Here is a 24,030-nt window from a genome sequence, read left to right as displayed (position 1 = left end):
CCCAATCCTCGCAGCTACCTGTCAGTCAGAAAACTGCGACATCACTAACTGTACAAGGTTGCACTCAAGTTTCCTGTAAGCCTCAGCCCTCCCAAATGCCCAGTGGCCAAGGCATCTCTGAGCTCCAGGGCAGGACATAAAGGACAGCACTCTGGCCTGGGACTCAGCTGTGAAGACACGAGCAGGAGTGGGAGATGGACCCGGGGCTGTGATCACCAGGCCGAGAGGAGGCTCACCTTGCCAGAAGGAGAGAAAGATGACGGACTTGACCATGAAGAACTTGAGGACGGGGCTGTAGGGACTGAGCAGCTCCCGGGTGGCGAAGTAGAAGAGGAAGAGGGCGTAAAGGGCCAGGCTGACTGAGATGTTGTAGATGATAGTCACATAGAGGTACCCACTGGTGACACTGTGGAACAGGCATGCTGTGGCTGGGACCGACCCTGAGAAGGCAGATTGCTCCCTCCTCTGCCTTGCCTACCACCTATTTCCATGGGTCATGGCTGTGCTCTCCAACAAGGCACAATGACCACTGGAGGGAGGGGTAGGATGGGATGGGGAGACACTCTGGGAGTGTGCTTCAGAGGTGTGTCTGTAGGCAGGCAGTCTTCCACTCCTACTTCACTCAGTCAGATGGTGACCCTGCTCTGAACCCATTCCTGATGGAGGGCACTAGAGGGAAGCCAGGGCTATGCTACAGGACATAGGTCACAGTGGGTACCCCTAAGCTTGATCTGCTCTCCTGACCTCAGTGGGCTGTAGTACACATTCCAGGCAGTAAAAAGAACTCACAGTATGGGACCAGGTATAAGGCCGCCTTCACTAACCCACAAATGAAAAGGTGTGGCCAGTTCACACAGTAGAGTCTTTATATCTAGGGCTAAAGACTGCCTCCTAGGGCTCCTTCACTTTTAGAACCTGTCTTAGAGTAGCCACCTCTGAGACTCACCCACTACTATGCATCCTGAATGTTAATATGGATGTGACTCGCTAAGACCAAGTGCAAGATGACCACTGCCAGGCTCAGGCTGAGAGTCAGGGAGGTCTGAGCCCCATGCAATTTAGGAAAAAAACACATACAGGATCTGTCAAGGTAGGGTACCCACCCTTGTGCCAATATACCCATAGATCCCAGGGGAGGACCCCTGCTTACTCAAAGTCCCCGTCCCGGTACTTGCCGAAGGCCTGGAGAATAACAGTGCTGACGGCCATGAGTGGCTTCACTACACAGAACTGCAGGGTGGCCTGTTTGGAAAACAAACAAGACAGGATAAAGTAGGAATGCGGGAAAGCACCAGTTCTGGCAGCTGGGCCTATGATGGTTCCTAGGAAGGGGGAGAAGGGAACTGTGTGCAGAGGGAAGCAGGATGGGTAAAGACACATGGTGATATTGGGGACTCAAGGACTAAGAATATAGGGCCCAGTGGACCAGGAGTAGAAGACACCTCAGAGACGGCTCAGAGGATGAGGGGCCTTCAGGAAGATGGAGACAGGCAGGATCCAGGTAGAGGGAGCAGCTTCAGGCTAGTGGGGTGGCTCAGCAGGTAAAGGCACAGGTAAAGACTTCTTTGCCAAGTCTGCTGACCTAACTTTGATCCTCAAGATACGCAGTGGAAGGAAACAACTTCCTGCAAGTCATACCCATGCATGCACTCATGCAAATAAATACATATATGCATGCATGCATACATACATACAAAGGGGCAGTTCACGCAGAGGCTCACCCAGGGCAGAATGTGAACAAGGACAGGAAGTGGGCACTAGAGAGAACAGCAGGTCCTGGACTGCATTCTCTGAACAAGTGAGCTCTAAGGAGGAGTTAGCCATACAGGGAGCGGGTGAAAACAAGGCCTCTGCTTCCCTGACCCATGCTCTGGCCTGGGTCAGGGTTTCTGAAGAACCAGGGTCCGAGTAACCTGGAGTTGGCCTTCAAGAGCAGTAAGTGGGGAGAAGACATCCCTCTAATATGTGGGAGCCTGAAAAGGTACGTGGGCATTCAGGCCCGGTTGGCTATTCACTGTAGTCTCTCAGGCAATCACCTGGGCTCCAAGTGGTAGCCACCTGGACAACATTAAAATAACCCATGCCCACGGCACAGGGTTGCAAATATCGGGATGGAAGTGGGTGTCTGCATCATCCACAGGCTCCCAGTAACCTAAAAGTGTTCATCCTCAGCCGGAAGTCCTGAGTAAAGGAGAGGGCACATGAAACTCCAGCACGTGCCTTGGAGTGTGTGGCTCTGGATAGGACCAGTGGCTGGAGTAGAAGGGCAGCCTGGGAACCCATCCCTGCTCCACTGAGGACCTGGGCTGTGCTGTGGGAGAGCCATGACAGAGGAGCATGTGACAGGAAGAGCTACGTGCTGCTACTAGAAAGCCCGACACAATCCCTGGACTGCAAATCTCCACCCAGAGCGAGCTCGGGGAAGGAAGAAGAGCAGGGGTTCATACCCCAGTCAGACAAGAACACTGAGGCATAGAGCTGAACGGACAGACGAGGGACTGGAGCCCACGTCAGCAGACCTCGAGCCTTTGTCCAGCTATTCCATGGGTCTGAGAGTCGCAGACCAGGTCAGATGTCAAAGTAACATCAGTCCCAGGAGTGGGCAGTCCTTTCTACTCTTGGGATGGGTTGGGGGCACTGATCCAAACTTCTTCCCTCCCTTCTTCCCTCCTTTCCCTGTCTGCCCCTCCCCCCTCCTCCCTTTCTCCTCTTCTTTGGCAGTGCTAGGGACAGAACCCAGGACCTCACACATGTGAGGCAAGTGCTTTTCCACTACTCTGGAGCCCTAGCCCAGGAATTTCCACTTTTAACAAGTGCTCCAAGAGACTCAGACACTGGGCTCTGGGCCCAAGGACATCCTGGCCCACCCTGTGGCTCTGGAACGAAGATACTACGAGTGCTGGGGCGCCTGCTGGGAGCCTTGTGTGTTATTCTCCTCTCACTGCTGGCCTGCCACGTCAAGTTCAACAGCAGAGTCTCAGAGCCCACAGGGCAGGGAATGACCCACACCTGGTGATGGTGAGGCCGCCTGTGCTCTGGCTGTGATCTCTGCTCTGCTCTTGAGAGCAGAACTCTGAGGACAATGTAATGATCAAAAGCGGGGATGAGTCACAGTTGGGCCTGGACCGGGGTGGCTGGACCATGTAAACAAGGCTCTGCAAGCCCCACCCTGGACCAGGACAGTTTTAACCCCTTCTGGGCCACTCCACAAGAGAGATCCTGAGGCTCCCTCAGGGAGACAGAACCAGTAGCTGAATTGGAGCCTGGGCATGTCTACTGACATGCTGCTTGTGTGGGCAGCTGTGCTGTGGGGTCCTGAGCTTTCCACAGAGGATGAAAACAGGGTGGCCCTAGGGTAGGCTGCAGTGTTCCTGGTGGGGAGGGGAGGCACATTTCTCTCGATTATTTTTGTTCATGCTGGAGGGACTGACTGAGGGCCTGCAGAGGCCAAGGACAGTGATGAAGACTGGGTGTGGAACCCTCTGCTTCTGTCTCCCTGAATGAGCCAGAGCTGTGCTAAAGGCTGACACCCACTGCCTCATCTGTTCCTTTTAGTTACCCCTTGAGATAAGTACTGCCACCCCCATTTTATAAAAGAACAAACAAGCTCAGAAAGGTTGAGCAAATGATCTGAGGTCACATAGTCAGAGAAGCTAGAAGTCCAACTCTAGCCAGGAAGTGGTAGCCAAGGAAACCAAAAGCTGCAGCACTGCCAACTGGAATGTGGGAGAGGGCAGGGACCACACAGTCTTGTCTGCTATGTATCTTTAATCCCTAAACCCTCCAGCCCTGGACAAAGGGATGAGTTCTCAAACTGACAGGCTACAACTCCTGTGTGCTTCCTGGTTCAGCACGATTCATTCCAAATGAACAAAACTCCAGACTAGATTACCTGGCCTGAGGCTGCTGGGTACTCCAGGATGTTCACTGCCCGCCTTAGCAGATGGTGCTAACTCAGTGTCTCCAGATCAGCTTGGCGACAGCTGGGAGCCAGGTGACCTCAACCGGTAGGGCACAGGTCAGCATGCAACAGGAACTGCCCTCTGAGACGCAGGTCTGAACCTGGGTCCCTAGCCTGGTCCTCCTGACCTGGGGCTGCTTCTGGGCACATACCTGTTTGCAGAACCGCAGGAAACCAATGGAGTAGGTCTTTCCCCAGAGGCAGCACGTGCCATACATGCAGCTTGACCTAGGGGAGACAAGTAGAAAAACCTGGGAAATGGGAAGGGTGGAATGGAAAAGGCTGCCCTCTGCATCAAACAAGTCAGGGCCTGGGTGGGGCCAGCAATACACACAAAATGGCCCAGAAAGCACTGAATGAACAAGAAAAACTGTAGGAGAAATGCAAACAGGAAAGGACAAAGAGGACAAGGAAGGAGCTGGAGAGCCAGGCACAGCAGAGCACGGGCATGGGTGTGGTCTGTATGTCCAACTACACGGCTGTGAGGTGCCCACGTGGGGGTCAGGACACTGTTGTACTTACTCAATGGCCTTCCCCCTGATCTCAGACATGATGGCACTCTCTCCCCCAAGGTACTCATAGCACAGGCTCAGGAAGTTATAGATGACAAAGGCTGTGGAAAGTCAGAGTACTCAGGTCAGCAGAATGGTCACTCAGAATACAACAGCAAGGAAAGGGGCTGAGCACAGCTGCACTTAGTCCCGGCAGGCTCCTGATGATGGCTGACCCTTTCAGGATACAGGGCAGCAAAAAGTTGGGGCAAAGAGCCATGGACCCTGAATCCAACCGCCCATCTATGGACCATGCTTCTATTACTTAGGAGCTGTGTGGCTTCAGGCAGGTTTCTCAAGCTCTCTGTGCCTGCTGGGAAAAGTGCTTCCTGAGGGCCTGCTGTGGAGAAGAGCAGTGGCCATGAAGCCCGACTGGAGGCTGGGCTCCTAGGACAGCACTCACTAAATGGCGTGAGGCTTTCTCCAGGCTGTGAACACATTGCAGGTAGGAACGGAGTCCAGCCTCCAGTACTGACCGAAGCCCTGGTACCTGTACCCACAACTAACACTGATGGGATGAAAACCGAGGGGATAGATGTGGTGCCCCAAAGCAAAGTGTCTACAGCAACGGCCCAGGGCAGGCCACAGGCCTCCCTGTAGACTGGCTGTCACATGACTCCCTTTGGTAGGTCTGGAAGGAAACCTTCAGAGAAACCACAGGGCCCAGCATCATCATCTCTTCTTGCCAAGCAGTCCTGCAATGCTTTCCTGAGGAGGACCTGCCGTTGAGCTCACACCCTTCCCTTCCCGTTCTGTGCCTTAAGCCTGTGCTGCTGGTCTAGCCTCAGCTACAGCCAGTTCTGACTGAGCTGCTCAGACTACCACTACATTCAGCTCTCAGCTCAGGACTACCTAGAAGTACACAGGCTAGCCAGCCAGGGTGCTGCTTCACTCCAAAGAACCATTAATGAGTCAATAATGGACTCAATCAGTTCTCAGAGAAAGGAGACAAGAGACTCCTTAGACATGACCTGGTTGGTCAAATCAGACCCCCTGGCCATCTGGAAAAATCCATCCCTTCCTACAAAATACAGGCTCACAAAGAAAAGATCCAAACACCCAGCAATAGTGTTTACACCAGAGGCCTCTACACAGGCCAGAAACGGAACAGAGAGGGGCCAGGAGGGAGGTGTAACTCAGGCAGCAGGCTGTCACCCTGCCACACTCTTAATATGGTTCCAGACCTGGTCTCCAGGAAGGCCCCTGTGCCTCCTGAATACCTACCACAGCCTGTATGCCAGGCCATGAGCTAGGCTCCAGGACACATCAGTGACCATGGAATCCACAGTTGAGAGGGAACCGATGGTCTCTCCTACTCCTGCTCTGGACTGTCGGACATCTAGAACTTTTTGCTCCATTCTAGAAACCACATCTTAAATTATGGACAAGAGTGCGCCATTAGGAAAGGAGGGTGAGGATCAAGAACAAACAGGACTATACTAGAGGCTTTTCCACACTCCAGACAAGAGCCACAGTCTCAGGGCAGATCCCAGGAGGACTTCAGCTTAACAGAATGAACAAACCTTTCTCCTTCCCTGTTTTTCAAGACAGGGACTCATCATGTAGGTAAGGCTGACCCCAAACTGGGGAAGATCCTTTGGCCTCTATCCCCCAAAAGTGCTAGTTTACAGGCAAGTGCCATCACACCTGACTTGGAAAGAATATTTGTTTTTGTTTTTGTTTTTCCAAGACAGTGTTTCTCTGTGTGTATTCCTGGCTGTCCTGGAATTTGCTCTGTAGACCAGGCTGGCCTTAAACTCACAAAGATCCGCCTGCCTCTGCCTGCCGAGTGCTGGGATTAAAGATGTGCACCATTAGAAAGAGTATTTCTTATCAGCATCATCATCAGAGAAGGAAGCTGTGACCTCCTGGCTGGCCATTAGATGCAGGCATCAGAGGCAGGCAACCCTCAGCAGAGATGGCAGTCCCTTCCAACGCCCAAAGGCAACTTCTCTAGCCAGTAACTACCTGGACAGGAGGTTACAGTCTAAGTCATCATGGTCCACCCAGTTTCTTAGCTACAATGCACAGCCTGGGAGATCAGGACGTCGGTGAGAACCTGTTCAGAAGTGTCCTCTAGCTGTCCCTGCAGCTGCACCCCAGGCCGGAAGTCATATACTGTTCAATATACGCTCCCTGACCACCTATGGAAGGCTAGGTACCAAAGAGAACTGATGGTCCTAAGTGCTTCTGGCTGCTCCCAGCTCTCTCCTGTCAAACCTGAGCACCTTCGGCCGGTCTCTGCCTCTGCTACATGGAAACTCTAAGTTGATCCGGAATGACTAAGTTGTCTGGGACATTCCAGATAACTGAGGATATGTCTGCGAAATGGAATTTGCCTGCTCTGACAGGAGTCCCTTCTGCTTGTACACTGAGACTCAGAACATTCTTTCCCACATTTCAGAGGCATGTGGCCTTCCTAGGCAATTACAGTTCAATGAGCCAACTCTGTTGGACAGGGGACCTGCCCCTAAGCAACTGTCCCCAATTCCACACTGCTCCAAAGCCTTCCTTCCCTGTGAATGCATCCTTTGTGAATTCTGCTTGTCCCTGCTTCTGGCAGCCCACATGCTGCTTCTGAGCCCTCGCCCATCGGCTCTCTCCCTGTTCTTAGATCCACTGAGCTCCTACACTTCCTGTTTGTGAGCTGTGGCTAGTGGCACCATGACCTGTCAGGGTGTCCTACTGACAGCAAACTGGCCAATTGCTTTGAAAAAAATTTAAAAATTCACATACATTGGCGATTTCTCAGAAAATTAATAAACAACCTTCTTGGGTATATGCCCAAAGGATGCTCAATCATGCCACAAGGACATGTACCCAACTATGTTCATAGCAGCTTTGTCACAGCCAGAACCTGGAAACAACCTAAATGCCCCTCGACCGAAAAATGGATAAGGAAAATGTGGTACATTTACACAATGGAGTACTACACAGCAGAAAAAAATAATGACATCTTGAAATTTTTGGGCAAATGGATGGATCTAGAAAACATCATATTGAGTGAGGTAATCCAGACCCAGAAAGACAATTATCACATGCGCTCACTCATAAGTGGCTTTTAGACATAAAACAAAGAAAAACAAACTGACAATTCACAATCCCAGAGAACCTAGACAACAATGAGCACCCTAAGAGAGACATACGTGGATCTAATCTACATGGGAGGTATAAAAAGGCAAGATCTCCTGAGTAAATTGGGAGCATAGGGACCATGGGAGAAGGTTGAAAGGGGAGGAGAGAGGATGGGAGGGGAGCAGAGAAAAATGCATAGCTCAATAAAATCAATTAAGAATTTCACATACATTTATTTGTATATATGTGTGAACACACGTGTGCCACATCATGCATGTGGAGATCAGAGAACAACTTGCAGGAGTCAGCTCTCTCCTGACAGATGGATCCTGGAGAACAAACTCGGGTCATCAGCCTTGGTGGCATCTTCACTGGCTGAGCTATCTTGCTGGCCCCAGGCCTATGGCTCTTTGTTCATTCACTGTACCCTCTCTCCCAAGAAACATGGTTCATTTTGGGCCACACACGAGATTCAGTGTGTCTAGGGTGTGAGCGCTGGGCCAAGGGTAACACTGCACAGCTGTCAGGCCAGCACAAGGAAGGCGGGAGCAAGAGGATCACGAACTGGAGGACAGCCTAGGCTACACATCCAGACTGTTATCTCGAAAACAAGAATCTGAACTCTGAAACGGGGTGAAGGACACTGCATTCCTCCTATGCATGTACACTCTTCCCAACAGAGAGCTCGCAATTCTCTGGGGAAAACAATGGTTTCTTCCCTCTCCTTCACCAAGCCCAGCATACGGCTAATCCTGGCTGCAGAGAACCAAGCCGGAGGCTGGTGTTTCATCGCTATCAGGTCATTCTGGGCAAGCTTTGCAGCTGCCTGCCCTTCTGTTTTCACACTGTGTAGTGGTGTGGGATACACACTCCACCTGGTAACTAGCAGGTAGGAATGTGCTGCTGCTGATGAAGAAGCTGGGCCAAACTGTAAACACCACATAAACAAGTGTAACACCACACACTGCAGGGAGCAGAGGAAGCTGCATCTCTGCCTCTAGTCACGAAGCGTCCCAGGCTCTGACCTCACCCCAAACCTACTCAGACACCAAAACACACACGGCAATTGTCTCTAACTCAGCCCTGTGGCCTTTCCCAGTGCTGTGTGAACTACAGCCTCATCAGCTGAGTGCTGTACTATAGTGATATTTTATTTGTGTTATAATAAAGCAAGCTTGCCTGAAGATCAGAGTGCAAAGCTAGCCACACTAGAGAGCCATACAGGCTAGACAGCAGTGGCACACACATTTAATCCCAGCAGCCACACTAGTTAGCCAAAGAGGCCAGGTGGTGGTGGTACACGCCTTTAATCCCAGCACTAGAGAGGGATATAAAATGGGAGTAGGGTTCAGTCCGCATCTGAGGTTTGGTGGAGAGCATTGCAGTCTACAGTCACACTGAGGATAGGGGTAAGGTCTCTCTAGTGGCTTGGCTGCTTTGCTTTTCTGATCTTCAGCTTGAACCCCAATATCTGTCTCTGGGTTTTTATTACTTGTGCTACACTGTATGGAGCTGAAGCATCCTGGGAAAGGGGCCCAGCATCTTTGAGGTTCAGCCCCTGCCTTAGAGAATGGGAACCCTGTCATCTACATGAGTATAGTTGTACACTTCCTGAGTGTAACACATAGCTGTCCCCGCTAAAATCAACCAGACAATTGGACTGACCTCATATAAGAAGCACACTACCAAGGGCAGGAGGAATGCCAATGCGGTCACTGCTGGGAGACAACAGAAGCTCTGGGTGATGCTGTGGGCTGCCCTGGAGGAAGGGAGGTGCCAACAAGGACCCCAGAAGAGCCAGAAGGGCGGCTCACGTAATGCAGGGAGATCTCTGCAAGCTCAAAGCTAGCCTAAGTTACACAGGGAGTTTCAGAGTTGAGCGTGATGGCACACACCTGTAATTCAGCAGAGGTAGAAGCAGTGAGTTCTAGGCCAGCCAGAGCTATGAAACAAAACCTCATTTTAAAAAAGGGGGGGCAGAGCCCAGAGGACCCCAGTCTCGTGCAGCTGAGGTTGTGGGTGTGCAAGTGAGGAAGTGGCCCCAAGACTCCACACAGAACTTTAGGCTGTGAGTGTCTAGAGGGCCAGAACTCGGCCCAGCTGAGGGTGGTAATGAGATTGGCAGAAATACAACCATTCCCATAGCCCTCTTCCCATACCCACTGCTCACACAACCTGTCCGCATCTTCTGCGCAGAAGACAGGAATCGTATGTTGTGGAGAATCACATGGCACCTTTCTCATGTCTGTATGAACATGACGGGGAAGACTGTCTATGCTCAACTGGAAGGCCCAGTTATCAGGAGCCCATTCTTAAAAAGGAAACAAAGCTGAAGACATTAGATAGTTAAGGATGCCTTCTAACACAAAGGTAAAAAACTAAAGCAGGGGCAGAGAGATGGCTTCAGTGGGTGATACCACTGTTGTATAAGCATGGAGACCCAAGCTCAAATCCCCACAAAGCCGAGCATGGTCATGTGCAACTGGGCATCTGTAACTCCAAAGCTGGTGAGGGGATGAGGGATGTTCGGGGGCATACCAGAAGATTGATAAGGTTTTCTGGCCACAGTCTAGCTCCAGATTCAAAGAAAAACCCTGACAGAAAGTGATAAACAGGACATCAGACAACCTCCTCTGGCCTCTGCATGTGCACACACACATATGAATACAGCACATGTGCAGGGAGGGAGAGGGAGAGGGAGGGAGGGAGAAAGGGAGAGGAAGAGAGAGAGAGAGAGAGAGAGAGAGAGAGAGAGAGAGAGAGAGAGAGAGAGAGAGAGAGAGAGAGAAGAGGGAGAGATATGCAAAGAGCTCGAGGAGCTGATACAGAAGAAAATCGTAACTGATATCCCCAGAGAAAAGAATACTCTGCAGCACCAAGAACAAGGGGCTCAGAAAAGCACAGAAAGAGCCACTGCGCATCACAGTGAGGTGAGTGAAGCAGAGCTGGGGAAGGATGCTCGCAGATGATGAGGTGAAAAACAAGCCAACAACAGCTCCTGGAGAGCAACAGGAAAAGAGAAGCTGAAAAGACGTGAGAGCCTCGTGAGCCTCGTTCCAGGAGCACATCCCACGAAGGAGTCCCAGAGAGGAAAAGAGGAAAGATGCCCTCCCTGTTGGACATTCCCAAAGACCTGAAAGATGGAGAAGTGTTTCAAGTCCATGTGCGGCTGCTGGAAGCCCTGCTCAGCCCACTGGGATCTTGAATCCCTTATACTAAGCATGTAAGTAAGGCCATGCTCCTGATGAAGACTCAGGACTGCTGACTTCACCAAGGTCATGGTTTATGGCTCCTACCTGTGCAAACTTCCAACCAAATGGATGCTTCAGCCCAAGGCTAAGAGGAGTGTTCATACTTGAGAAAGCCATGAAGGCCCTGGAACTAGGCCTCTGGATGAAGTGACAGGGACCTAGACACAAAGATTAGGTAGGCTGTGGCTAGTGGTGGGTGGTCCTGGCTTGCTTTAACTCTATTATATACGTTATATTCAGACAAGTTAAACAAAACCTGGGTAGTTTTGGAACCCAACCTTACTGAGTCCTGATGTGAGTATCTCTTTCCAGATTACTAAATAAAAGATAAAGTTCAAATAATTCAATCATTTGTAAAAGGAAAGGAAAAGTATCAAAGACACAAACAAGGGTCTCAGGTCCTAAGTTGGGGAGTTCAAGCCTGTCAACATGGTGAATATTATGGTGAATATTATGATGGTGAACCAGAGCTAGTTCCAGGACAGGTCCCAAAGCTACAGAGAAACCCTGTCTTGGACAAACCAAAGAATATGCAAGTGACTACACAGGGTCAGAATCCAGCAGACTTCCCAGAAACAGCACCAGGAGATGAAGCTGTGAGAAGTGGCCTGTAGGACCCAACCTTGAGGTGTGATCCCTTCCTGGGGATGTCAATCACAGAGCAGTCCAATAAGGACACTCTGGACTTCACATCAGCACCCCTATGCACCTGCTCTTCCAGGAGGCTGGTGAAAGATGGGCACAGACCAACAGAGAGAAGAAACCACAAACAAAGGAGAAACGGAAACAGGTGGCCCACGCTATACAGAAGCCGACACAAGTCCAAAGAGCATGGTGAATGACAGAGCCTGTTGACAGCTGAGGAGAGGAGGCCTCACAAGCAAGCACTGCAGACTCCAGGGAAATGTGGTCAAAGAAAAAGCCAGCAGTGACAGAGTCACACAGCACCTGCTGTCTCAGGGAGAGTGGGGCTGGTTATTCAAAAACTCAACTGTAGCACTCAGGAATAAATGAATGATAAGTATAGAAAACTGGACAACCCCAAAATTAAAACTTGTAGTCAGTACTTGTAGCAAGACCCAGACTTTTACACGGAAAGGGCAGGGGGAGCCAGCCTGAGGTATACCTACAATCATAGCACTCAGGAACGGAGGCAGGAGGACTGAGCATATGGAACCCGTCACAAAACAAATTAAACGAAAGAAAAGGAGTGTGGGGCAATGCAAGGGTCACCTCTAGACAATATTTAAATATATAAAATGCAAACACTAAATGCACACCTAGAAAAAATCGTAGTCCAGTCTCCCTGGTAAAGTGAAGAAAAGAGAAGTGTTTATGAGCGTGTGTGTGCGTGCATGCGTGTGTGCCTTTTTAGTTTTGCCACTAAAAGAGACCTGAAAAGAGATACAGAAGGGACAGGTGAGAGTGAGGGCCAGGCTGCTGACTCCAGACACTAACAGCCAGTGACCTCAAGCAGCCTCAACTCCAGGTGCTCAGCGCTGTTTGTAAAGTCCCTGGGAGATGGGCTGTCTGAGACAATAGCGTTGCTAGAAGATGAGCTTCCCAGAGTGGCAGACTTCCTGAGCCAACCTTTCCACATGCAGGGAGGCTGGCTGGGGCAGGTGGGAGCAACAGAGAGGCCTTTGAAGTGGGGGTGCCACCCACCATCTGCTGCTACTCTGAGGTGTTGAGTAAGGGCAGAATGGTAGCTCCCCCAAGTCCCCACTGTTTGCTAGATGTCCCATTTTCAAGGCCGAACCAAGGAGAAAAGCCTACATTTGCCCCTAGACTACACAGGACACAGGGACACAAACATTCACAAAGACACATACACAGTACGAAAACAATCTTTTGCTTCTATAAGAACCAGGTGAGTAGAAGCTGTCCCAGTTGAGGCTGGCATCTGAAGGGAGAAGGGTGCTCAGCTCTTCCCTTCCCCAGCCAGAGTCTCCCTGGGGGTTTCTGCTTCCAGGAACATCAAGCACAGTGGAGCACTGAGCGGGTCCCCATCTGCCTCTATATTCTCTCCTGGAAGGAACTTATGAGAGCACCAGCAAGGAGGAGGGTACTGGGAATCAATGCAGCCCTACAGAGGGCTGGGTAGAGCTCACGGTGTGAGCTACTCAAGTCCTTTTATTCAAAAGTACATGCCTGGCATGTATGGCCCCCCTTCCTCCAACACAAACTGGACTGGGAAGTGTCTTAGTTGGTTGAATGCTTGCCTAGCATCTAGAAAGCCCTGGGTTCCATGCCTAGCACCACATAAAATCAGATATGGTGGCACACACCTGTAACCCCAGCACTTGGGAAGCAGAGGCAAGAGGATCCTAAGTTCAAGGTCAGCCTGGTCTACAGATCAACTTCAGGACATCCAGGGCTACACTGAGAAACCCTGTCTCAAAAGAAGAAAAGAAAAGGAGTTTGAGGTCTGGTGCTGTAAAGATGGCTCAAGGTTAAGAGCACTAGCTGCTCTGCCAAAGGAGCATCCTGGTTTGGTTATCAACACCTTCTCCTGGCCTCTTCAGGCATTACATATGTGGTACACAGACCTACATGCAGGCAAACATTCATACACATAAAAGGTAGACAGACAAAGACTATAAGGTGCACACCTTTAATCCCAGTACTCAAGAGCAGAAACAGGCAGACCTCTATGAGTTCCAGGCCAGTTGGAGCTATAAAATGAGACCCTGACACCACCCCCCAAAAAGTTTGAGGCCATCCTAGCTGTGTAAGATTCTGTCTCAAAGTGGGGGAAGTCAACTGAGTCATGTGCCTGGCTGTGCTCTCCACTGAGGGCAGCACCCCCGGCAGGGCAGCATCTGCTGCAGACGCAGACAGCACCTGGTCTACGTGTGGACAAGGAGGATGTGACACTCGGGAAAAGGCAGGATGAGGGTCAGGCCTCAGGCCCACACAGGGCTGGAAAACCAGACCTTGCCAGCTCCCAACACCAGGACACTACCTTCTGCTCTAGCTAGGATGGAAGTTGATGTGTTTCCTGTAGAAGGTGTGGAGAAGGCAAGAAAGATGAGGGGGACATGGTGGGAGGAGCTAGGGAACCAAGGCCATGAGAGGGTGCAAGTCCTTTCCTTTGAGACTCAGCAGAGCACCACAGGGGACACATGGGGTTGCGGCTGTGTAAATCGTCCCACCCATACCTGGGGTTTCTATCCACGGATGGACCATTCACAAGTTGCCCACCAGCTAGAGAAGCCAGAACTGAGAAAAAGATGAGCTAGAGGTGGAGCTCCTGCCTCCAGGCTTTGTGAATGTGTCCTGGGGTCCCCCACACCAAAGCACGCCTGTAAGGGGAGACTTGGGTACACGTGTACCCATCTATCAGGGTAGATGGAGAGTCAGGTGGGGAAGGGGAATCTACACTCATCTTTGTGAGAAATGATGCCCAGACCCCATATCCCAGAAAAGAACGAGCGAAGTGCACTCCCCTTGCTCCCATGGCCCCCAGCTCCCCAGCCCTCCCTCCAGTCCCACTCCAAACTATGTCCTCACCCTCGTAGCAGTCTCGGATGGTGCCGAAGTACACATAGTACTGGTCATTCGTGAAGAAGAGAAGGCTGAGCCAGGAGTCGAAGGCGTAGATGGGCACAATGAAGAGGATGCGCACGATGTAGCGCTGCTCATTGGGCCGGCTGTAGCAGCGCAGATGCATGTAGATCTGGGCAGAGGGCATCAGTCACTCAAGACCTACTGCTCCCCACCTGCCTCCCTCCCGGCCACCTGCCCTCGTCTTCCTGCGCCAAGGGAAGAGGGGGGCTCCTGCCTTCTGTCTCTGCTCTTCTTGCTCTATACCCTGATACAAAGTACCCCCGAAACTTAGTCCTGCTCAGTAAAGTTAGTTGATAAAACTTCCATCATGAGAGTCAAATCAAAGGTGTCACATAAAGCTGGTGTGAGCAGCATCTACAACCACCTTTCAGCTAGATGGGACAGTAAGGCCACGGTGTTGTTGAAGTTGAGATCCTCCATGTGTGCTCTGTTCATTCTGCCTTCCCAGGGTTGCACAGCAGCAGCGCTGAGTTAACTGAAGGGCTGGTCAAGGCCGAATGAAGGCCATCTGCCTGTGGCCCCTCTGCCTTGTATCTTAGCAGATGCCAGAAAGGGTGGGACAGACAGGGGCCTCACTCTGGAGGACACAGATACACTCCAGGCCATGTGGCCACAGTGGCCTGCTCACACTATGCCTTGTTCCTGAAGCTGCTTGTTCATCCAAGGCAGCACTGCGATGTCCCCAGGGAGGCAGAAGAAAGCAGAGCCAATAGCCAGCCCCAGTGCCTGGTCCCAACTCTCATGACATCACTCTTGGCCCAGCCCAGCCCTGACTGGGAAAAAGGACAAAACAATCCCATCTGCTGTAAGCCAGTCTCTTGGACACTGATAGATCTAAAAGAGATTGAGACATATGACAGCTGGTGAGGGACTGCCAGGGGCCTGTGCAGACTCACCCAGCCTGCAGGGGGCATTCATCAAGCCTCCTTCTTGAGCGCCCAACCTCCCCTGGGGCCTCTCGAGTACAGGAGACTCGAGACCTGACTTCTCTCTCTGAGCTGCTACCCACATACATGTGACCAGCTCCTCTGCCACCTCCCTCACGCTCTCAAGTCTCTCCGTTGTGAAGACATCTCTAACATGTACAGTTGTGTGGCTTCAGCTAGACATGGGCAGAAGTCACAGTGTCACTTCTAGATCAAGGTGGACACATATCTGTGTGTCTCCTCCCATCCCTGCTGTTCTGGTTGTCAGAGAAGTGCAGACAACTCCAGAGCCACAAGCTGCCCTCAGCTGAGTGGGATGTGGAGGAGAAATCCCCTAGGAAGCAGAGCGCACTTATGGCTACAGTCAGGCTTGCCTACGGGATGTTTCGTTGGACTAGAAGCCACTCGGGACACTTATGGAGGTACCTGGTGGCAGGTGATGAGTAGAGCTGTCCACACAAAGAAGCCGGAGATGGCCTGGGCGGCAGTGGTCATCAGGAACACAGGCTGCTCCATGGCTGTGGGACTGCCCTCGGGAGTTGCAGAGACGCCAGGCAAAGCTGCTGCGGTTGTGGGTGACGCTGGGTCTGGAGCCAGCGCAGCCCCCCTCACTGTCATGGTGCCCAGCAGCAGCAGGCTCCCTGAGAGAATCTCTTGAAGTAGTGATAGGCTGGCCTAGAGAAGAAATCTGGGTGAGTTTAGTGTTGGAAGCACCCTCTGAGATCTATAGCACTCTGGCCCCAGACATGTCCTACTCAGCCTTTGCCCTGCCATGTCTAGGCCAATACACAATGGCCTTGTGACATTCTAAGACCTTAGTCAGACCAGGACCTTTGTCTGTCAAAAGCCCCCAATGGCTCCCTTCGAAGTTATGAAACCAAACCATGGCTGGGAATGCGGGGGTACAGAAGAGTGCCCCTCCACAGCTGTCAAGAACAGCTCAGCCTGCCTGCTACCTGACAGTCCCCAAAGTGCTGCTGCTGCCAGCTAGAGCCCTCATAGGGCACATACAACTGCATCATGCATGGGCTCTTCTGTCACCCCCCTGTGGAGTCCAAGCAGATCTTGAGCTCACAATCCTCCTGCCTCAGGCTCCTGAGTACTGGGATTACAAATGTGGACCACCCTGATCTGGCAAACTATTTTACTGCTATGGACATCTACCCAAAGAGTTTGGTAATTTGACTTTCTGACTTACCTAATGGCTGACAGCCATCTACCCCTTGGACCCGGCTGTGCTTTCTTTGAGCCTTCATGGCTCTTCCCAACTGTGCACCTTCAAACTGCAAGCTATAGAAGCCAGGACTTCACACATGTGAGGCAAGCACTCGACCACTCATCTCCACGCCAGCCCCCAGCAACCATCTCGTCCTGAAACCCTGCCTATGTACTTCTAGACGGATACTCCAATCCATTTCAAGGGCCCTTACTAAGTGACACACGCCTACCTTTCAGAGGCAGTCCCAATTCCTGTCTTTGAATCCCCACCACCATTCAACTTCATTACTGGCTTTCAATCCATATTTCAAAGAGAACATGAACAAGGAACAAGGCAGAACTGAGGAACCGGACACCAAGGAAGTTCCGGTGGGAAAGCAAAGCTGGAGTAGGTGGCACCTCTGCGGAACCAATGTCCTTCTAGGCGGAGAGCTGGAGTCCCATGTGACCTGGAACAATAACTCCATACGGTCCAGAAAAGAGCTGCTCTCAGGTACCCACGGTGTTTACCAATGGAGGCCAAGGCTGGGCCAGAGACCTGAGCCATCTGCAAAGAGTAAAGCTTTCCAGGGTCATCCAGAATGTGCTCTTAGGAGTTTGATGCCCCAGACTGATTGCCAAAGTGACAGCATTAGGCGGTAGGGTATTTGGGGTGCTTAGGTAAGAAGGGTAGAAACCTCACAAATAGGATTAGCACCCTCATGTGAGACTCTTTGCCTTTTCTGCAAAGTGAAGACACAGAAAAAAAGAGTTGCCTATGAACCGGGAATGGGCCCCACTGGACAGAGTATGGTCAGCGCCTGGATTTCAACTGCCCAGCCTCTAGAACTGTGAGAAACAGGCTAGTCTCCAGCACTATCACAGCAGCTGGAGAGGAGGAGTCCAACTGCCCCCTCTACCCCAGCTCAGAGCCCGCGAGCCTCATCCTCTTCGGTGCTGCCACCTACTGACAAGAGTCAATGTCTTCCGCCATCAGGTGACCTGGAAGATCAACTGCCCAAACCACAAACTCTGGCCATGACTCACCCTGCCCCAGAACACACAACTGAACGGAGTGAAAGGAGAGACAGTGAACATCACAGACACTGGGCAAGAAGCCTGAATGAAGCTTGCGTCCCCAGCTTCACTGTCAGTCCTGGAGACCAAGCTCACAGTCCCTTCCAAGTCCAGGAACTGATATCCAGGCCAGAATGTAGTGACACCTGCAGAAGACTCCCCTGGGGTTTTTGTGGGGTCCAAACAACTCACACCTGTCCTATGAGCTAGCCACACCCTGCCTGCTCTCAGCTCGCTCACTCACACCTCCTGCCTAGCTCCCCTCTATCACCCCATCTCCACACCTACCTGTCGCTCCTGCAGAACATGACCAGGCAGATCCCTTATGCTGCTCTTTTCTTTCACATAAACAATCCCTAACCCATCGCCTAAAAGACAGATTCAAGACTCAAAAACGGAGAAGGCGCCTAAATTGGGAAACTCAAAAACGGAGAAGGTGTCTATATATAAAGACTGGTGGTACAGCCTAATAATAGCTGCTGCAGGCACGGCTGCCAAGCTGAGAGCTAGTGCCTGAGTTTCTTTATGAAGGTTTGCACTGTAAATCAACGTCTTCGCCTGTCAGATTAAAGAATAAACATGGGGGTGGGCACAACATGAACAAATACCCCTAAACGGCCAGCATGTCCCCAAATACTATCTCACGTGTGTCTTCTTTTCTCTCATGTCAACTTTAAAGTGACATTATCTGCATCCTGGAAATAGGGGGGAAAAAGAAGTAGAATTTGGCTTTCAGCCCCCACCAAAAGATTGGAAGGTTTCTAGAACACTCCCAGACAACAGTTAAAGCAATGCCCTCACTCACAAACATTTAGTTCCTGGTCCCTTGAAACAGGTGTAGCAGCTCCTCCACCCAGACACAAGGCCCACGTAGAGGCTGCCAACATCTGCAGTCCGGTCTACAACACACTAACCTCGCGAATGGTTCCCAGTGTGTGCAGAGGGTGAGGATGGTGGAGACCCTGGGACCAGTGTTCCATACCTAGGACAGACAGATGTCTCCCTGGGGAGGAGCACTCACTGGACGAGCTCAGCATTAGAGCCTCAGAGAAACAAAAGGGACTGTGGCTGGGACAACTGCAGCTGGCACAGCCCCTCTAATCCACGTGGTCTCTATGACTCCCCTTTCACATAAAGTCCATGTTCCTCAAGGTGGGAGGAACATAAAAGACAAGGCTCAGAATTCCAGCTATTCTACTGTTCTAGCAGATTGCTATGGGGGGTGGTGGTAGAAGGTGTTCATCTGTGTGTTTCTCAAGACGGTTTCTCCGTGGTGCAGCCCTGACTGTCCTAGAACTCGCTTTGTTGGCCAGGCTGGTCTTGAACTCAGAGATCCACCTGCCTCTGACTCCTGAGTGTTGGGATTAAAGGTGGTGGCCATCACCACCCAGTTAAAACTGTATCTCTTAATAAACTCCAACTCTCTAGGAAAGGGGAGAAAGAAAGCGCGAAAGCTTTTTATGCTAATAAAGATGCACTGCAGAGTAGCAGGGTGTCTGCAGCACAAACCTGGGCATAGCTAGCTCATCGTGGGCAGAAAAAACAGTCACAGGCTCAACTACACCATCCAACCTGAAGAAACAAGAGATAAGAAGAGCGTTTGGCTACACTGATACACAGTGAGCACAGCATCAAAAGACAATGGAGAAAAAGATGAAAGCCACAGTGAGGTACCCAGAACTACAAAACGAGAAACAGCGCCAGTGCCAAATGCTGGCAAGAAAGCAGAGAAACTACACCTCACAAGCACACCGTGAAGGACAGGCAGAGAAACTACACCTCACAAGCACACCGTGAAGGACAGGCAGAGAAACTACACCTCACAAGCACACCGTGAAGGACAGGCAGAGTATGGTTTGGGCCTTTCTCACACAGCCGGCAGGAGCTGGGGCAGGAGGATCACTTGAGCTCAGGAGTTTACAACTACTGTGATGGTCAAAATTAACTGGCAACTTGACAAAATCTGGAATCCCCTGTGGGGTGGGCATCTAAGCCTGTCTATAGGGGTATCCCGATTATGTTAACTGAGGTGGGAAAGTCTGCCCACAGTAGGCGACACCATTCCCTAAGCAGGGGATCCCAACCAGTCTAACAGTGGAGAAAGCAAGCTGAGCACACACGACTGAAGATGTCATGCTGACCAGCAGCTTCAAGCTCCGGATGCCCTGACCTCTTTACCACGATGGACTACAACCAGGGACCGTTAGCTATAATAAGCCCTTTCTTCTTTAAAAAGCCCAAAAACAGCCCAAAATTCTGTCAACAGGTGAATACTGGGGAAAAAAAAAAAAAAACAACTCTACCTCCAGACTTCAGACTACTACTCAGTATTTAAAAAAAGGAAGTCTGCCTGGTGGTGGTGGAGCAGTGACTCTGAGTTCAAGGCCAGCCTGGTCTACACACTGAGTTCCAGGACAGCCAGGGCTACATAAAACAGGCTAGATCCTGTCTGGAAAAACAAAGACTCCAGCACTAGGCACAGGAAGCTCTCTCTGTTGGCCAGAGCTATTCAGGAGCTCCTATTACTATTACACTGTGGCAGCACACACCATCACCCTAGGGTGGTGCAGCAGCAGCAGCAGCAGCACACTGTGGTAGTAACCAGCGGCTCTAATGGAACTCAAGACCTGCTCAAAGAGAAAGAAGTCAGGCCCGGGACTGGAAACCTGCCAAGAGAAGGAACTTTAAAATGGAAAACACGGGGTTACTTACCTCGAGGGCACATGCTTAGTCAAAGTGGCCAATCTCAAAAATCAGAAACAGAGCCCATTTACAGGGCGTTTTCAACGTGACAAGGCTGTAAAGGCGGAGCTCAGGAGAGCAGTGAGCAGAGGTCAGGGACAGTGAGAAGGGGGGTTGTGTAAGCAGGTTTCTTCCAGTCATGAGATAGCTGGTATCTTGACAGTGGTGAGGGGCCAACACCTCACATGAGATAAATCACACAGAACTACACACAGACACATGCCCTCCCGTAAGTAACACTACAGAACCAGAGAAGTCTTTCTTTTTTTTTTTTTTTTTTTTTTTTTTCCTGAAATAGGGTTTCTCTGTGTAACAGCCCTAGCTATCCTGGAACTTGCTCTATAGATCAGGCTGGCCTCAAACTCACAGTGATCTACCTGCCTCTGCCTCCCCAGTGCTGGGATTAAAGGCGTGCGCCACCACCGCCTGGCAAATCAAAGAAATCTTACAGCCCGGTTCCCATGGTGCTGCCCTGTGTGAACTGCTTCCATGAAAGACTTTGGTGCAGCTATAGTCAAGACGGACATGGCCCGTGGAGGGAGCACTTCACCTTTTATACAAGGTCTGTAACTTCCTGAGGATCTCCATTTGTTTCAGACAGAGGGTTAGTTTTTGTATGTTTTTTAGATTTTTTTTTTAATTTTTATTTCATGCATATGAGTATTTTTCCCTGCATATGTTATGTCATCACAAGTGTACCTGTGCCCCAGAGGCCACAAGACTCAGTCAGAGCCACTGGAAATAGAGTTACAGATGGCTGTAGGCCTCTGCTCTGCATGGGTGCAGGGAACTGAACCTAGGTCTTCTTCAGGAGAAACAAGTGTTCTTAACTGATGAGCCACCTCTCTATCCCCAAAATAGATTTTAAAGTCTCCAGCATGTAGAGACGCATATTGACATATAATATGGGTTTTTTTTTAAAGCATGATATTATATCCCACGCCCATCCCCACTGCCCAAGACTGGCCTTAAATTCTGTGTACTAAATTGGGCGGTGGGGACTCACGCCTTTAATCTCAGCACTTGGGAGACAGGCAGATGCATATGGGTCTCTCTGAGTTCAAGGCTAGTTTGGTCTAGGATAGCCAGGATTACACAGAGAAACCCTATCTCAAAAAAACAAACAAAAATCCTGTGTTCTATGTTCAGAGAGGTCCTCTGTGGGGTGAAGCTTAGTTGGCAGAGTGCTTGCCTAGCATGCCTGAAGCCCTGGGTTCAGCCCCAGCACTGCACAGACACGAATGGCAGTACACTGGGAATCCCAGCACTTGGGAGACAGACCAAAGGGAGCAGAGTTCAATGCCACCCCCTGCTATTTCGCAAGTTCAAGGCCAGATTGGGCTTTGCAAGACTGTCTCAAAAGGGAGGCAGGGATTCTCCTGCCTCAGCCTCCAGAGCCTGAGCACAGCATCCAGCTTGGCATCCTTTCTTAAGGGAAGAGAGAAAGATGGAGTAAGAGCACACACAGTAACTGCTGAGACTGTGGCGGGGGGCAGGGGGGAAGGACAGGCTCCTCAGCCTGTACAGAGTTTTCCATAATGAAATACTCACTGGCAGAACATGAAAACCACCACAAAAGCTGAGACTGAGTTGAGTGACCGTGGAAACCCCCAAGGGAGAGAACGTCTCCTTTCCTTACCTTGCAGAAAAACAATCTGAGTGGCCAAACTTAACAATAGGGAAACTGAGGCTGGACTCAGGGCCAGGTGCTTCCTTCCTCTTAAGCACTGAAAAGGAAAGAGGAACTGTACCACGCGTGGGCATTCAGTTCTAGAGCAGGCTGCAGGCGGCTAGCTTCCTAGACCTGCCTTCAAAATGTCCTCAGGCACATTTGTGACATTCCTTCCTAGGAAAGAGACTGTTTGAGAGGCCCATGACACCACCATCAGAAGCCACAAGCATGGAAGGCTCTACTGGTACAGAGCTTTGTGTTCAAAAACCATAGCTTGCATCGGTTTAAAAAAAATTAAAACAGAACAATCCCCAAAAACAGTTTTCAAATTCTAAGATACTATGAAGTGAATTTTGTAGCGGATTAAAGAATTCCCAGTGAATCTTGGTTGTGTTAGAGACTTTGAAGCAAATGCTGCCTGTTTGGGTTATAAAAACATCTGACTGACAGGAAACGGAAATGTTCCAGCTAAATTCTGATAATTCCTTTACAGCCTGTGGCTGGGATGGACAGTGAGTAACCTGATTTTGAGAAGAGCCAAGAGAGAAGCACTGCTGGTTGCGGCATGGGCAGGGAGCCTTGTCGGGAGAGGCAGCCACGAAAATTGGGCATGGAAACATGGACGGCAGTCAGGCCTTCCACTGCACTAAAGCTCTGCTGCCCAGAAAACGTCAGCCTAGGAAGCCAGAGGGCTTGCACTCTAAGTGACACCAGCTTTAAAACTTAGGACATCTTCAGCTTGTCTTCTGACCTCTATGTTGAATGCGTCTTATAGATATAACGTAATGGGAAAGGAAAGTTGTGTATACTTATCAGTACATCAAAACCCACAAAAAGGAGGTGCATGCTCATAAAGCCCAGTGTTTATCTACCTGTGTATGGCTGCTGTTTATGTGTGCACCCATGTGCACATGTGCAGGGGCCAAAGGAGGGAGTGTGTCAGGTGTCCTCTATTGCTCTGTACCTTATTCCCCTTGGACAGGCCCCTCAATGAACCTAGATTGACAGCAAGCTCCAACGATCTTGCCCCATCAGTACGGTTTTTTATATGGGTGCTGAGGAACCAAGCACAGGTCCTCATGGTTGAAACAGAAAGGGTTCTATCCACTGAGCCATCTTACAGCCCACATTTGGCTTTCGTTTGTTTTATTTGTTTTGAGACAGGGTCTCACTACACAGCCTTGGCTAGCCTGATACTCAGAGATCTACCTGTTTCTGCTTCCCAAGTGCTAGGATCAAAAGTATGGCAAGTTTGGGGGTTCCATTGCTGATAAAAGTGTACAAGTACAGCAAGCAATGGTCACTAACATGGTTCATCTTTCTGCAGACATTTCTGTCCTTATTTCTTATAGCACAGTCCCTTAGTCCCTTGGTCCCAGGCTGCAGATCACACAGAAAGTAAAGCCAAGCACTTGCCTGGTCCCTTCAGTGGCCCACCTGCCAGTGATTACTGTCACCCCACCATCCACCACTCACCCGCCAGCCTACAGCTCGTAAGAGGCCAGGCCTCAAGCTGGTACTTTGTCCCAGATCCTGAGTCCTGGGTAGCCGAACTGGAATCTGTGTGCTGTCACCTGAGCTGGACCTTAACAAGTGACCAGGCTCTTATCTGGGGAGCAGAGCAAAGGTGCGTACTGTCTTGTTGCCATGGCCTTTGAGTCAATGAGCTTAGCAAACCAGAATTGTCTACACTTTCAAAAGGATAAAGGGTTGGGGATGTGGCTCAGTAGGTAGAATGGTTGCCCGGTGTGCACAGTACCCTGGGTTCCATCCCAAGTATATATACCAGACATGATGGCTCATGTCTGTAATCCCAGAGCTATGGAGGAAGAGGTAGAAGACTAGTGTTGGCTACACAGTGAGTTTGAGGCCAGCCCGGGTGTGTGAGACTGTTTCCACAAAATTAAATAAATAAGTAGGTAAATAGATAGGTTATAGAATCGCACATGGTTCAGCATTCACAGAGGGGTCTAGACAACCCTCCAAACTTCCCATGCATTGCATTCCC

At 50.6% G+C, this 24,030-nt stretch overlaps 1 protein-coding gene across 2 annotated transcripts in view; it reads right to left on the bottom strand.

The window, feature by feature from the left end:
• The window catches only part of Tmem184b (transmembrane protein 184B), a 43,730-nt gene that overhangs the window by 5,098 nt on the left and 14,602 nt on the right, over positions 1 to 24,030 (bottom strand). Inside the window, exons 1-7 of one of the 2 annotated variants that reach the window (XM_038342531.2) lie at positions 23,499 to 23,594; positions 15,761 to 16,009; positions 14,352 to 14,517; positions 4,484 to 4,574; positions 4,114 to 4,189; positions 1,151 to 1,242; positions 237 to 406 (exon numbers count right to left, since the gene is read on the bottom strand). In XM_038342531.2, the coding sequence (XP_038198459.1) occupies positions 237 to 406; positions 1,151 to 1,242; positions 4,114 to 4,189; positions 4,484 to 4,574; positions 14,352 to 14,517; positions 15,761 to 15,952 (787 nt within the window). In that variant the 5' untranslated portion in view covers positions 15,953 to 16,009; positions 23,499 to 23,594. Of the gene's footprint in view, positions 1 to 236; positions 407 to 1,150; positions 1,243 to 4,113; positions 4,190 to 4,483; positions 4,575 to 14,351; positions 14,518 to 15,760; positions 16,010 to 23,498; positions 23,595 to 24,030 lie in introns of those variants that run through there. The other variant, XM_038342530.2, reaches the window with a different exon arrangement.

The sequence above is a fragment of the Arvicola amphibius genome, chromosome 9 (genome assembly GCF_903992535.2).
Source record: "Arvicola amphibius chromosome 9, mArvAmp1.2, whole genome shotgun sequence".
Taxonomy (NCBI): Eukaryota; Metazoa; Chordata; class Mammalia; order Rodentia; family Cricetidae; genus Arvicola; species Arvicola amphibius.
The sequence above is the reverse complement of the archived record's forward strand: the minus strand, read 5'-3'. Positions and strand labels throughout refer to the sequence as shown.